This window comes from Schistocerca nitens, chromosome 1, assembly GCF_023898315.1.
Source record: "Schistocerca nitens isolate TAMUIC-IGC-003100 chromosome 1, iqSchNite1.1, whole genome shotgun sequence".
In the NCBI taxonomy this organism is placed as follows: domain Eukaryota; kingdom Metazoa; phylum Arthropoda; class Insecta; order Orthoptera; family Acrididae; genus Schistocerca; species Schistocerca nitens.
In genome coordinates, this window is record NC_064614.1 from 11,901,132 (window position 1) to 11,916,548 (window position 15,417).

The following is a 15,417-nucleotide window of genomic DNA, read 5'->3' on the forward strand; positions in this document are numbered from 1 at the left end:
ATTCCCGTAAGAGTTAGGGCAACCTGTGCGCATTCGCACAGACAAAGGTCAATGGCTGGGTAGCCTTTAACTATATATACAAAGACAGTAACTTGTTCTCGAAAGAACAGTTATTGTTGATGACCGTGCAGCTTTTCCCTGAAATAAATGATGACTAACTGACAACCTCAGCTGCTGATAGGTGTTGTTGTTATACCTCGATGTGGACAGCTGAAAATGTGTGCCCCGACCGGGACTCGAACCCGGGACCTCCTGCTTACAAGGCAGACGCTCTATCCATCTGAGCCACCGAGGACACAGATGAATAGCGCGACTGCAGGGACTTATCCTTTGCACGCTTCCCGTGAGACTCACATTCCCAACTGTCCACAATTCTACATATGTACTGTACCTTATAGACATTTGCCCACCCACTCATTACTCGCGCCGCGCTGGCGATTCCCGTAAGAGTTAGGGCAACCTGTGCGCATTCGCACAGACAAAGGTCAATGGCTGGGTAGCCTTTAACTATATATACAAAGACAGTAACTTGTTCTCGAAAGAACAGTTATTGTTGATGACCGTGCAGCTTTTCCCTGAAATAAATGATGACTAACTGACAACCTCAGCTGCTGATAGGTGTTGTTGTTATACCTCGATGTGGACAGCTGAAAATGTGTGCCCCGACCGGGACTCGAACCCGGGACCTCCTGCTTACATGGCAGACGCTCTATCCATCTGAGCCACCGAGGACACAGATGAATAGCGCGACTGCAGGGACTTATCCCTTGCACGCTTCCCGTGAGACTCACATTCCCAACTGTCCACAATTCTACATATGTACTGTACCTTATAGACATTTGCCCACCCACTCATTACTCGCGCCGCGCTGGCGATTCCCGTAAGAGTTAGGGCAACCTGTGCGCATTCGCACAGACAAAGGTCAATGGCTGGGTAGCCTTTAACTATATATACAAAGACAGTAACTTGTTCTCGAAAGAACAGTTATTGTTGATGACCGTGCAGCTTTTCCCTGAAATAAATGATGACTAACTGACAACCTCAGCTGCTGATAGGTGTTGTTGTTATACCTCGATGTGGACAGCTGAAAATGTGTGCCCCGACCGGGACTCGAACCCGAGACCTCCTGCTTACATGCCAGACGCTCTATCCATCTGAGCCACCGAGGACACAGATGAATAGCGCGACTGCAGGGACTTATCCCTTCCACGCTTCCCGTGAGACTCACATAACAACAACACCTATCAGCAGCTGAGGTTGTCAGTTAGTCATCATTTATTTCAGGGAAAAGCTGCACGGTCATCAACAATAACTGTTCTTTCGAGAACAAGTTACTGTCTTTGTATATATAGTTAAAGGCTACCCAGCCATTGACCTTTGTCTGTGCGAATGCGCACAGGTTGCCCTAACTCTTACGGGAATCGCCAGCGCGGCGCGAGTAATGAGTGGGTGGGCAAATGTCTATAAGGTACAGTACATATGTAGAATTGTGGACAGTTGGGAATGTGAGTCTCACGGGAAGCGTGCAAGGGATAAGTCCCTGCAGTCGCGCTATTCATCTGTGTCCTCGGTGGCTCAGATGGATAGAGCGTCTGCCATGTAAGCAGGAGGTCCCGGGTTCGAGTCCCGGTCGGGGCACACATTTTCAGCTGTCCACATCGAGGTATAACAACAACACCTATCAGCAGCTGAGGTTGTCAGTTAGTCATCATTTATTTCAGGGAAAAGCTGCACGGTCATCAACAATAACTGTTCTTTCGAGAACAAGTTACTGTCTTTGTATATATAGTTAAAGGCTACCCTGCCATTGACCTTTGTCTGTGCGAATGCGCACAGGTTGCCCTAACTCTTACGGGAATCGCCAGCGCGGCGCGAGTAATGAGTGGGTGGGCAAATGTCTATAAGGTACAGTACATATGTAGAATTGTGGACAGTTGGGAATGTGAGTCTCACGGGAAGCGTGCAAGGGATAAGTCCCTGCAGTCGCGCTATTCATCTGTGTCCTCGGTGGCTCAGATGGATAGAGCGTCTGCCATGTAAGCAGGAGGTCTCGGGTTCGAGTCCCGGTCGGGGCACACATTTTCAGCTGTCCACATCGAGGTATAACAACAACACCTATCAGCAGCTGAGGTTGTCAGTTAGTCATCATTTATTTCAGGGAAAAGCTGCACGGTCATCAACAATAACTGTTCTTTCGAGAACAAGTTACTGTCTTTGTATATATAGTTAAAGGCTACCCAGCCATTGACCTTTGTCTGTGCGAATGCGCACAGGTTGCCCTAACTCTTACGGGAATCGCCAGCGCGGCGCGAGTAATGAGTGGGTGGGCAAATGTCTATAAGGTACAGTACATATGTAGAATTGTGGACAGTTGGGAATGTGAGTCTCACGGGAAGCGTGCAAGGGATAAGTCCCTGCAGTCGCGCTATTCATCTGTGTCATCGGTGGCTCAGATGGATAGAGCGTCTGGCATGTAAGCAGGAGGTCCCGGGTTCGAGTCCCGGTCGGGGCACACATTTTCAGCTGTCCACATCGAGGTATAACAACAACACCTATCAGCAGCTGAGGTTGTCAGTTAGTCATCATTTATTTCAGGGAAAAGCTGCACGGTCATCAACAATAACTGTTCTTTCGAGAACAAGTTACTGTCTTTGTATATATAGTTAAAGGCTACCCAGCCATTGACCTTTGTCTGTGCGAATGCGCACAGGTTGCCCTAACTCTTACGGGAATCGCCAGCGCGGCGCGAGTAATGAGTGGGTGGGCAAATGTCTATAAGGTACAGTACATATGTAGAATTGTGGACAGTTGGGAATGTGAGTCTCACGGGAAGCGTGCAAGGGATAAGTCCCTGCAGTCGCGCTATTCATCTGTGTCCTCGGTGGCTCAGATGGATAGAGCGTCTGCCATGTAAGCAGGAGGTCCCGGGTTCGAGTCCCGGTCGGGGCACACATTTTCAGCTGTCCACATCGAGGTATAACAACAACACCTATCAGCAGCTGAGGTTGTCAGTTAGTCATCATTTATTTCAGGGAAAAGCTGCACGGTCATCAACAATAACTGTTCTTTCGAGAACAAGTTACTGTCTTTGTATATATAGTTAAAGGCTACCCAGCCATTGACCTTTGTCTGTGCGAATGCGCACAGGTTGCCCTAACTCTTACGGGAATCGCCAGCGCGGCGCGAGTAATGAGTGGGTGGGCAAATGTCTATAAGGTACAGTACATATGTAGAATTGTGGACAGTTGGGAATGTGAGTCTCACGGGAAGCGTGCAAGGGATAAGTCCCTGCAGTCGCGCTATTCATCTGTGTCCTCGGTGGCTCAGATGGATAGAGCGTCTGGCATGTAAGCAGGAGGTCTCGGGTTCGAGTCCCGGTCGGGGCACACATTTTCAGCTGTCCACATCGAGGTATAACAACAACACCTATCAGCAGCTGAGGTTGTCAGTTAGTCATCATTTATTTCAGGGAAAAGCTGCACGGTCATCAACAATAACTGTTCTTTCGAGAACAAGTTACTGTCTTTGTATATATAGTTAAAGGCTACCCAGCCATTGACCTTTGTCTGTGCGAATGCGCACAGGTTGCCCTAACTCTTCCGGGAATCGCCAGCGCGGCGCGAGTAATGAGTGGGTGGGCAAATGTCTATAAGGTACAGTACATATGTAGAATTGTGGACAGTTGGGAATGTGAGTCTCACGGGAAGCGTGCAAGGGATAAGTCCCTGCAGTCGCGCTATTCATCTGTGTCCTCGGTGGCTCAGATGGATAGAGCGTCTGGCATGTAAGCAGGAGGTCTCGGGTTCGAGTCCCGGTCGGGGCACACATTTTCAGCTGTCCACATCGAGGTATAACAACAACACCTATCAGCAGCTGAGGTTGTCAGTTAGTCATCATTTATTTCAGGGAAAAGCTGCACGGTCATCAACAATAACTGTTCTTTCGAGAACAAGTTACTGTCTTTGTATATATAGTTAAAGGCTACCCAGCCATTGACCTTTGTCTGTGCGAATGCGCACAGGTTGCCCTAACTCTTACGGGAATCGCCAGCGCGGCGCGAGTAATGAGTGGGTGGGCAAATGTCTATAAGGTACAGTACATATGTAGAATTGTGGACAGTTGGGAATGTGAGTCTCACGGGAAGCGTGCAAGGGATAAGTCCCTGCAGTCGCGCTATTCATCTGTGTCCTCGGTGGCTCAGATGGATAGAGCGTCTGCCATGTAAGCAGGAGGTCCCGGGTTCGAGTCCCGGTCGGGGCACACATTTTCAGCTGTCCACATCGAGGTATAACAACAACACCTATCAGCAGCTGAGGTTGTCAGTTAGTCATCATTTATGTCTATGATATGCCTCGCTCAGGCCGTCCAACGGCTGCTACTGCAGTGGATGACCGCTACCTGTGGATTATGGCTCGGAGGAAACCTGACAGCAACGCAAGCATGTTGAATAATGCTTTTCGTGCAGCCACAGAACGTCGTGTTACGAATCAAACTGTACGCAGTAGGTTGCATGATGCGCAACTTCACTCCCGACTTTCATGGCGAGGTCCATCTTTGCAGCAACGACACCATGCAGAGCTTTACAGAAGGGCCCAACAATAAGCTCAGGATTGGCATCACGTTGTCTTCACCAATGAGTGTTGCATACACCTTCAACCAGACAATTGTAAGAGACGTGTTTGGAGGCAATCCGGTCAGGCCGAACGCCTTAGATACACTGTGCAGCGGGTGCAGCAGGGTGGAGGTTCCCTGCTGTTTTGAGGGTGGCATTATGTGGGGCCGACACACGCCACTGGTGGTCATGGAAGGCGCCGTAACGACTGTACAATACGTGAAGGTCATCCTCCGATGGATAGTACAACCATACCGTCATCATATTGGCGGGGCATTCATCTTCATGGGCGTGCCTCTATCGTGCACATCTTCTGAATGACTTCCCTCAGGATAACGACATCGCTCGACTAGAGTGCCCAGCATGTTCTCCAGACATGAACCCTATCGAACATGCCTGAGATAGTTTGAAAAGGGCTTTTTAGGGACGACGTGATCCACCAACCACTCTGAGGGATCTATGCCGAATGTGGGACAATCTGGACCATCAGTACCTTGTTGAACTTATGGCTAGTATGCCACTACGAATACACGCAAGCATCAATGCAAGAGGAGTTGCTACTGGGTACTGGAGATACCGGTGTGTACAGCAATCTGTACAACCACCACTGAAGGTCTCGCTGTGTGGTAGTACAACATGCAATGCGTGGTTTTCGTGAGAAATAAAAAGAGCGGAAATGATGTTTATGTTGATCTCTATTCCACTTTTCTGTATAGGTTCTGGATCCGAGGTTATGCAAAAGATTTTTGGTGTGTGCATTAAAAGTAAACAATAATTCACAGTTTCTTTAGAAAGCAAAACCGATAACATCAGAGTGCACAGATTCAGATGTTGAGACGTTAATGTTACTTGTATCACAGTAACTATCTATGTTAATTCGCGCCGGCCACTGTGGCCGAGCGGTTCTAGGCGCTTGAGTCCGGAACCGCCCGGCTGCTAAGGTTACAGGTTCCAATCCTGCCTCGGGCATGGCCGTGTGTGATGTCCTTGGGTTAGTTAGGTTTAAGTAGTTGTAAGCCTAGGGGACTGATGACCTCAGATGTTAAGATGTTAAGTACCATAGTGGTTAGAGCCATTTTTTGTCAATTCGCAGCAGCAGTGGTGTACTCTAATAATAATCATTAGAAGTCAGAAACAGGTGTATGCTTCATGTGTTCCTGACAAATAAGGTGTTAAATGGTGGTGTAGGACACCTGCTGTCGTCGCTAAAAGCCCCACATCTTTATACACTCCTGGAAATGGAAAAAAGAACACATTGACACCGGTGTGTCAGACCCACCATACTTGCTCCGGACACTGCGAGAGGGCTGTACAAGCAATGATCACACGCACGGCACAGCGGACACACCAGGAACCGCGGTGTTGGCCGTCGAATGGCGCTAGCTGCACAGCATTTGTGCACCGCCGCCGTCAGTGTCAGCCAGTTTGCCGTGGCATACGGAGCTCCATCGCAGTCTTTAACACTGGTAGCATGCCGCGACAGCGTGGACGTGAACCGTATGTGCAGTTGACGGACTTTGAGCGAGGGCGTATAGTGGGCATGCGGGAGGCCGGGTGGACGTACCGCCGAATTGCTCAACACGTGGGGCGTGAGGTCTCCACAGTACATCGATGTTGTCGCCAGTGGTCGGCGGAAGGTGCACGTGCCCGTCGACCTGGGACCGGACCGCAGCGACGCACGGATGCACGCCAAGACCGTAGGATCCTACGCAGTGCCGTAGGTGACCGCACCGCCACTTCCCAGCAAATTAGGGACACTGTTGCTCCTGGGGTATCGGCGAGGACCATTCGCAACCGTCTCCATGAAGCTGGGCTACGGTCCCGCACACCGTTAGGCCGTCTTCCGCTCACGCCCCAACATCGTGCAGCCCGCCTCCAGTGGTGTCGCGACAGGCGTGAATGGAGGGACGAATGGAGACGTGTCGTCTTCAGCGATGAGAGTCGCTTCTGCCTTGGCGCCAATGATGGTCGTATGCGTGTTTGGCGCCGTGCAGGTGAGCGCCACAATCAGGAGTGCATACGACCGAGGCACACAGGGCCAACACCCGGCATCATGGTGTGGGGAGCGATCTCCTACACTGGCCGTACACCACTGGTGATCGTCGAGGGGACACTGAATAGTGCACGGTACATCCAAACCGTCATCGAACCCATCGTTCTACCATTCCTAGACCGGCAAGGGAACTTGCTGTTTCAACAGGACAATGCACGTCCGCATGTATCCCGTGCCACCCAACGTGCTATAGAAGGTGTAAGTCAACTACCCTGGCCAGCAAGATCTCCGGATCTGTCCCCCATTGAGCATGTTTGGGACTGGATGAAGCGTCGTCTCACGCGGTCTGCACGTCCAGCACGAACGCTGGTCCAACTGAGGCGCCAGGTGGAAATGGCATGGCAAGCCGTTCCACAGGACTACATCCAGCATCTCTACGATCGTCTCCATGGGAGAATAGCAGCCTGCATTGCTGCGAAAGGTGGATATACACTGTACTAGTGCCGACATTGTGCATGCTCTGTTGCCTGTGTCTATGTGCCTGTGGTTCTGTCAGTGTGATCATGTGATGTATCTGACCCCAGGAATGTGTCAATAAAGTTTCCCCTTCCTGGGACAATGAATTCACGGTGTTCTTATTTCAATTTCCAGGAGTGTATATATGCTTCCCTATGTGCCCATACGTAATATGTCTAGATTATTTCTTGTTTATTTAAGTATTAAATTTGGCATTTATAATCTCCTATTTATCATCTCGTAAAAGGTAATTGAAGTGTAATATGTTATACTACCATTGAATAGAGCGCAAAGAGACGCTGTTATTGAAAAGGCCACGTTTTTTGCCATATTTTGACAACAATTACTTTATTTTGACAACAATTACTTTATCATTTATCGTAAGCTTGTGTGCACAAATTTAATGTTTTATTTATTTGTGCATAAATTATTACACATAGGATAATGTATACAGTGCAATCATAAAGTATATGGCCTGAACAGGACGGGGAGAGACAGACCTTTCATTTGACATATGACATATTTGTAAATCACATGTATTTTAAATAGTGGTACATTTTCTAGATTTTATTTTTGTTGTAAATTCTGGCTGCCAGACTGATGGCGAGTAACCGGTAGCTCGATGTAATTCTCTGTCACTCAAGCTGTGTGGACCAGTCTTACAACTAATTCGGATGCTGTGCAGCTGATAGCATGGTTTCAAGACTTTCGAAGTGACTGATTTTGGGTGGCAAGCGGCTGCTCACATAATTTAACATTGGTTGACACTTAACAAGATTTCGAGGCAAATGGGATAGAATCAGTACGCCAGTTGGAACTTTAACATTTCGGAAAGTTTAGGCGATGTACACTGTCAAATTTAGTTGTTTTCAGCTGCAAAACTGGAATTATTATTGAGTAGACTGTAGGAATCTACTCGTGATTACGCCATTTCTGATATGTTGATAACCCTAGTAAACTTTATTTACTTATGATTGGCGAATATTTTGTTGTCAGTTTATAGGAATGGGTCTCTGTTCTTTGACAATCACTGTTGTATAATAATCTTCTTCTTCTCCTCATCCTTCTTCTTCCTTTTCTCCTGTATTGCATATATCACGAAATACTGCCTGTTCTGGCATCAAAACATATCTGAGCATCTTTTCCTTAGGTCTATAAGACCATAGTCTTCTTCGGTTACTCTCCTTTGACATTCTATCTATAAACTTTCTCCAGTCATTTTTATAGTTTACAATCTTTTCTTGCAAAAACTTTATTCGTAGTTCTTTCCCTTATTTTTTTCAGTTGCAGTTTTATCTGAAAGGGTACATCCTTTTAATGTTCTTAAGACTTTCGTTTTGGCTTCCTGTACCTTTTTCCTATCAGCTTTTGTCATAGTCCAAGTTTCACACTCATAGAGGAAAGCAGGCACAGCCATTACTGTGTAGAGCCTCATTAGTGTTTCTTTGCCGATTTAATATAGTGCCACTGTTTGAAATTTTGGTACTAACAGTATATTTTGCTTTGAAGGTCATTGTTTTGTCAGATTTACGGAAATTTTAAAATTGTTGTTCTCGTATAATTCTGTGACATAGTATACTTCTCCTTGCAACTCGACTCAATTTCATTGTAATACTCTGCTCACTAGTAAGTAGCATCGTCCGAAGAGTAAAGTTTGTTGCAACACAAATATCTCCGTTAATTTTATACGTCAGTTTTCTAATGAGTTATTCTACTGTAAACAACGTAGGAGATAAGCTACAACCCTTACACCTTAGTTAATATGTGTCTTTTTACTGTAGCTCCTGTTTCTGACATGTACACTGATTTTTGTGCCTTTGTATATACATTTTACTGCTTTAATTAGATGATTCGGATATACTCTTTGAATCATATTTTCTGATAATTTTTCCCTACTTACTTGCTCGAATGATTTTTCGGACTCAGTAACAGCTGTACGTTTCAGGTACATCCACTTCTCTTTTTTACTATCTCCTTAACTGTGTACGTGGCGCCTATACAGGATCGGCCCTTTAAAATCGATTTGTTCTTCTAGAAATAAAACGTCTATATTGGCTCGTATTCTTTTCTTAATGTACTTGCATATACTTTACACTCTGTATTCAAAAGTTATTCCCTTGTAATTTTCACACCTGCTTCTAGAGTCTAGTTTAAGTGTAGGCGTAACTTGGGCATGCGACTAGGATCTTGGAATACGACAGCCATTCCAACATCTATTAATACATTCAGAAATTTTTGACTTAATATTTGGTCCCCATATCGCCATTATTCTGTATTTATTCCATCTTCTCTTGTAACCTTCCTGTTCTTGATTTCTTTTTATGCTGTTTCTATTTCCTCTGAGGTAATAGGATGTACATTTCCATAATGTATATTTCCACACATACTCTTCATTTTCTTCTTTTTTTCCAGGTAGTTATTAGACCACAAACGTCTATAACGTTGTATCCTTCATTCTTCTTCGATCACAGTTACACGCTAATACTTCAGATAGAGATGAAGGAAAGACTGGAAAGCACTGGCCTGCGCCTTCAAACTAGACTGCTAATCTTTGTCATTACATATACATGGACGTCTGCCTTCATAACTATAAGTTACAGTTTTAACCATAGACTGATGTTCATGAACTCTACTAATGATGACATGGTAAAGGTTTCTTTTTTTGATGGAATAAAATTGATGGGTGATGTCCATAAGTGTAATGTAATTAGTATGTTTTCATTTTCAACATGATACTAACAAACAGAGAAATACTACAAAAATAAAAAGCAGACTTGACAAATAAGCCATCATGTAGTAACTCCGAAACTGGCCAAAAAAAAAGACTTTTTTCTGTCCCTGCTGACAGGATATGAATATCACTATATAAGTAACGCTCAAAAGTTAACTGTTATTGGCTATTATCATCGGTCGGTGCAATTTTCGCAACTTTTGGTGTAAGGATAAACGATCAAGTACTTCAGCAGTAGTATGTTCAATCCACATAAAATGTCAGTAAGTGATTTAAACAATAGAAATGAGCAGTTCAGGCTGCAGCCGGATTATACATTAACACACAACGATTATATTTATCAAAAAATTCAACTGTCTGCTATCATTCCAGCATACCTTGTAATTAAATACACTCCCGCCATACCTTAGCTCGTGGATGAACAACTTGTTGTAAAAGCAGTACACATCAGAGTGTGTATGTAACACGATGCCTTTGTCTTCCGTCAGATGCGGCGGCCGCAGTGATGCGATGGTGTCCCCGGCGCGCGGCCTCGTGTCCTGGGTTCGCGCCCGGCTGCAGCCCCGCGCCGTGGCCTCCCCACACAGGTGAGCACAAGTGTGTCTACCTAGCTGGCGCAGTTCTGTACAGTATAACACAGTGTGTTCCAGGAGGAATGGTCAATATTCACAGATACAACAGCAATATTGTTCGGAGCAAAAAACTTCCTGTGGGAATATGCCCTATTCCGAATGGGAGGTGTTGACGGATGTGAAAATTACCGAACTATCAGTTTAATAAGTCACAGCTGCAAAATACTAACTCCAATTCTTTACAGACGAATGGAAAAACTGGTAGAAGCCGACCTCGGAGTAGATCAGTTTGCATTCGGTAGAAATGTTGGAACACGTGAGGCAATACTGACCCTACGACTTATTTCAGAAGAAAGATTAAGGAAAGACAAACCTACGTTTCTAGCATTTGTAGACTTACAGAAAGCTTTTGACAATGTTGAGTGGAATACTCCCTTTCAAATTCTGAAGGTGGCAGGGGAAAATACAGTGAGCGAAAGGCTATTTACAATTTGTACAGAAACCAGATGGCAGTTATAAGAGTCGATGGACATGAAAGGGAAGCAATGGTTGGGAAAGGAGTGAGACAGGGTTGTAGCCTCTCCCCGATGCTATTCAATCTGTATATTGAGCAAGCAGTAAAGGAAACAAAAGGAAAGTTCGGAGTATGTATTAAAATCCACGGAGAAGAAATAAAAACTTTGAGGTTCGCCGATTACATTGAAATTCTGTCAGAGACAGCAAAGGACTTGGAACAGCAGTTGAACGGAATGGGCAGTGTCTTGAAAGGAGGATATAAGATGAACATCAACAAAAGCAAAACGAGGATAATGGAATTTAGTCGAATTAAGTCGGTGATGCTGGGGGAATTACATTAGGAAATGAGACACTTAAAGCAGTAAAGGAGTTTTGCTATTTGGGGAGCAAAATAACTGATGATGGTCGGAGTAGAGAGGATGTAAAATGTAGACTGGCAATGGCAAGGAAAGCGTTTCTGAAGAAGAGAAATTTGCTAACATCGAGTATAGATTTAAGTGTCAGGAAGTCGTTTCTGAAAGTACACTGCTGGCCACCGTAAATGCAACACCCTGAAGGAAGCATCCGAATCAAGTGAAATTGACACCATGGGTTTGCAGTGATGAGATATGCAACTGATTAGAATTTCAGCGCAGACGCACATCACGCGCGCCTGTGGCGCCACCTCATAGCGCCATTTAAGACTTGGCGATTTCGACGAGTCTGTTTACCTTGTGGTTGTTTCACAAGACGATCAGTTACGCCTCGTAGACAACAGCGAACATCTTTTGATCAAGTATCCGAGTTCGACAGAGGAAGGATAGTGGCTTACCGAGATTGTGGATTATCATACAGAGAAATCGCTAGTCGTGTTGGACGAAACCAAACAACTGTAATGCGGATATGTGACCGTTGGATGCAGGAGGGTACGACGGACCGACGTGGTCGATCGCATTCACCTCGGTGCACCACTGCACGTGCTGATAGGCAAATTGTGCGCATGGCAGTGACGGACCGCTCAGTGACATCCCGAACCATAGCACAGCACATTGCGTCTGTAACGCATCATCCAGTGTCTGCGCGTACCATTCGACGCCGTTTACAGCAGAGTGGTCTGTCCGCAAGACGTCCATTGCTTCGTCTACCATTGACGCAGAACCACAGACGTCTCCGTCGCCAATGGTGTGATGACAGACGGATGTGGACGGCAGAATGGAATGACGTTGTCTTTACTGACGAGGCACGCTTCTGTCTGCAGCACCACGATGGTCGGATTCGAGTGTGGAGACACCGTGGAGACAGGATGCTGGACAGCTGCATTATGCACCGCCACACTGGTCTTGCACCGGGTATTAAGGTATGGGGCGGTATTGGATATTACTCTCGCACTCCTCTAGTACGCATTGCCGGTACTTTAAATAGCCGGCGCTACATATCCGAGGTGCTGGAGCCAGTTGTCCTTCCTTACCTTCAGGGCTCGTTCACAGCCATATTTCAACAGGATAATGCGCGACCACACGTGGCACGCATTGTCCAAAGGTTCTTCGTCAATAACCAGATTGAAGTGCTTCCCTGGCCGGCTCGCTCTCCGGATATTTCGCCGATAGAAAACATGTGGTCCATGGTTGCTCAACGAGTGACCCAGATTACATCCCCAGCTGCCACACCAGATGATCTTTGGCAACGTGTGGAAGCTGCTTGGGCTGCTGTACCCCAGGAACACATCCAACGTCTCTTTGACTCAATGCCGAGACGTGTGGCAGCGGTGATCTCCAACAATGGCGGCTACTCTGGCTACTGATTCTGGCAGGAACCACATGTCACAGACGTCTGTAAACGTAATCATTTGATACTTGGTCAACATGTTATCTACAAAATAAATCATGTTGTGCTACCTCTTGTCTGTCTTGGTCTTGCATTTACGGTGGCCAGCAGTGTATTTGTATGCAGTGTAGCCATGTATGGAAGGGAAACATGGAAGATAAATAGTTCAGACAAGAAGAGAATAGAAGCTTTCGAAATGTGGTGCTACAGAAGAATGCTGAAGATGAGATGGGTAGGTCACATAACTAATGAGGAGGTATTGAATAGAATTGGGGAGAAGAGGAGTTTGTGGCACAACTTGACTAGAAGAAGTGATCGGTTGGTAGGACATGTTCTGAGGCATGAAGGGGTCAACAATTTAGTACTGGAGGGCAGCGTGGAGGGTAAAAATCGTAGAGGGAGACCAAGAGATGAATACATTAAGCAGATTCAGAAGGATGTAGGCTGCAGTACGTACTGGGAGATGAAGAAGCTTGCACAGAATAGAGTAGCATGTAGAGCTGCATCAAACCAGTCTCGGGACTGAAGACCACAACAACAACAACCGAATGGCTGCCGCGATATAACACATTAAATGTACATTTTTCGGCTAGTCATGCACACGTGTGTGTTACCTACCCAACCTGTTTGTAGTGTTCTTCTAGGTACAACTACACTGAAGAGCCAAAGAAACTGCTACGCCTGCCCAATATCGTATAGAACCCACGCGAGCACGTAGAAATGTCGCAACACGACGTGGCATTGACAGGACTAATGTCTGAAGTAGTGTTGGAGGGAACCGACACCATGAATCCTGCAGGGCTGTTCATAAATCTGTAGGAGTAAGAGGGGATGGAGTTCTCTTCTGAACTGCTTGTTGTAAGGCATCCCAGATATGTTCAATAATGTTCATGTCTGGGCAGTTTGGTGACCAGCCGAAGTGTTTAAACTCAGAAGAGTGTTTCTGGAGCTACTCTGTAGAAATTCTGAACGTATGGAGCGACGCAGTGTCTTGCTGGAATTGCCCAAGTCCGTCGGAATCCACAATCGACATGAATGGATGCAAATGATCGGTCAGGATGCTTACGTAGGTATCACCAGTCACAGTCGTATGCAGACGTATCAGGGGTCCCATATCACTGCAACCGCACACTCCCCACACCATTACAGAGCCTCCACCAGCTTGAACAGTCCCCTGCTGATATGTAGGGCCCATGGATTCATGAGGTTCTCTCCATATCCGTGCACGTCCATCCGCTCGATACAATACGAGACCCGTCCGACCAGGCAACATGTTTCCAGTCATCAACAGTCCAATGAAGGTGTTGACGGACCCACGCGATGCGTGAAGCTTTGTGTCATGCAGTCATAAAGGGTACACGAGTGGGAGTTGGGCTCCGAAAGCCCACATTTATTATGTTTCGTTGAATACTTCGCATGCTGACACTTGTTGATGGTCCAGCATTGAAATCTGCAGAAATTTGGAGAAGGGTTGCACTTCTGCCACGCTGAACGATTCTCTTCAGTCGTCGTTGGTCCCTTTCTTGCAGGATCTTTTTATAGCCACAGCGATGTCGGAGATTTGATGTTCCACCGGATTCCTGATATTCACTCGTGAAATGGTCGTACGGGAAAATCCCCTCTTCGTTGCTACCTCGGAGATGCTGTGTCCTATCGCTCGTGCGCCGGCTATAACACCATGTTCAAACTCACGTAAATGTTGATAAGCTGCCATTGTATCAGCAGTAACCGATCTAACAACTGCCCCAGACACTTTTCTTATACAGGCTTTCCTTTGCTTGGAACGTCTTTCAGTACCCCGCTCAACGCGCTTTTGTCTGTGGTGTGTTGTGAGTGAAGTAGGGTGAGGGACTGAGAGTGTATGAGGGAGAGGCGTCGGTTAACTGTGTTTGTAGAAGCGCTGTCTAAAAAGCTAGACGTCCAAACTAATGAAGAATATGCAGATACAGTGTGTGTTTGGGGGTTCTGCGATGATATGCACCTGCTGCGGCCGAAGAATACCGTCAGTGCTTTCCGACAAGTCGAATTATTAATCGTGCAGTGTTTACCAGAGTTTGCAACACTCTGCGTGAAATAGGTATTTTTCGAAGTTCCCATTTTTCTTCGGAACACGTTGTTCTACGACCTATGCAGGAAAAGAAACGCATTGTTAAAATGGTGCAGCACAAGGCGACATTCTGCTCAGAGGTGAATGTGTAGAATATACGTATTTTTCAAATGATACTTTGTATTGCGTGTGTTGTAATGCGTACTAACACTACGCCTTTGTTCATGTGTAAACCTGACAATTTGATGCATAACATAGAAAATAAATAACAGTGTACAAAATGTGCTCCATCATGGAAACCATTCGGAATAGGGCATATGTCCATTTGCAGTCTTTTGCTTTAAATGATAGTTCCTGTCATACCAATGAACATTGACCGTTCCTCCTGGCCACTAGTGCACGGCTTTGTGAAAGGTCAGTTTGGGGTCCAGAGAAATACTTGACGGCGCGAGGCCATCTGAGAAGAGACTGAAAAAAAAGGCAAACCTGTGTTTCTACACGTTGGGAATGCTCTTGTGAATGTTGCATGCAATACAGTCTTCCAAATTCTGAAGGCAGCACGTAGCAAAAAAGGAGTGAAAGGTTATTTACAACATGTAAAGAAAGCAACTGAGGTTATAAGAATCT

General features: G+C 46.0%; 1 protein-coding gene and 5 non-coding genes across 6 annotated transcripts in view; 4 read left to right on the forward strand and 2 right to left on the reverse strand.

Moving 5' to 3' along the window:
- Positions 1–221: 221 nt before the first annotated feature.
- Trnat-ugu (transfer RNA threonine (anticodon UGU)) lies at positions 222–295 on the reverse strand. The gene has a single exon. It is a non-coding gene; the product is annotated as a tRNA-Thr (tRNA).
- Positions 296–658: 363 nt separating this feature from the next.
- Positions 659–732, reverse strand: Trnat-ugu (transfer RNA threonine (anticodon UGU)). Its single transcript has one exon. It is a non-coding gene; the product is annotated as a tRNA-Thr (tRNA).
- Positions 733–1,564: 832 nt separating this feature from the next.
- Positions 1,565–1,638, forward strand: Trnat-ugu (transfer RNA threonine (anticodon UGU)). Its single transcript has one exon. It is a non-coding gene; the product is annotated as a tRNA-Thr (tRNA).
- A 1,237-nt stretch (positions 1,639–2,875) lies between these two features.
- On the forward strand, positions 2,876–2,949 carry Trnat-ugu (transfer RNA threonine (anticodon UGU)). The gene has a single exon. It is a non-coding gene; the product is annotated as a tRNA-Thr (tRNA).
- Positions 2,950–4,186: 1,237 nt separating this feature from the next.
- Positions 4,187–4,260, forward strand: Trnat-ugu (transfer RNA threonine (anticodon UGU)). The gene has a single exon. It is a non-coding gene; the product is annotated as a tRNA-Thr (tRNA).
- Positions 4,261–10,320: 6,060 nt separating this feature from the next.
- Positions 10,321–15,417, forward strand: part of LOC126241377 (chondroitin sulfate N-acetylgalactosaminyltransferase 1-like) — a 380,337-nt gene continuing 375,240 nt past the window's right edge. The window contains exon 1 of the mRNA XM_049948001.1: positions 10,321–10,439. Coding sequence (XP_049803958.1) covers positions 10,321–10,439 — 119 coding nt within the window. The remainder of the gene's footprint in view (positions 10,440–15,417) is intronic.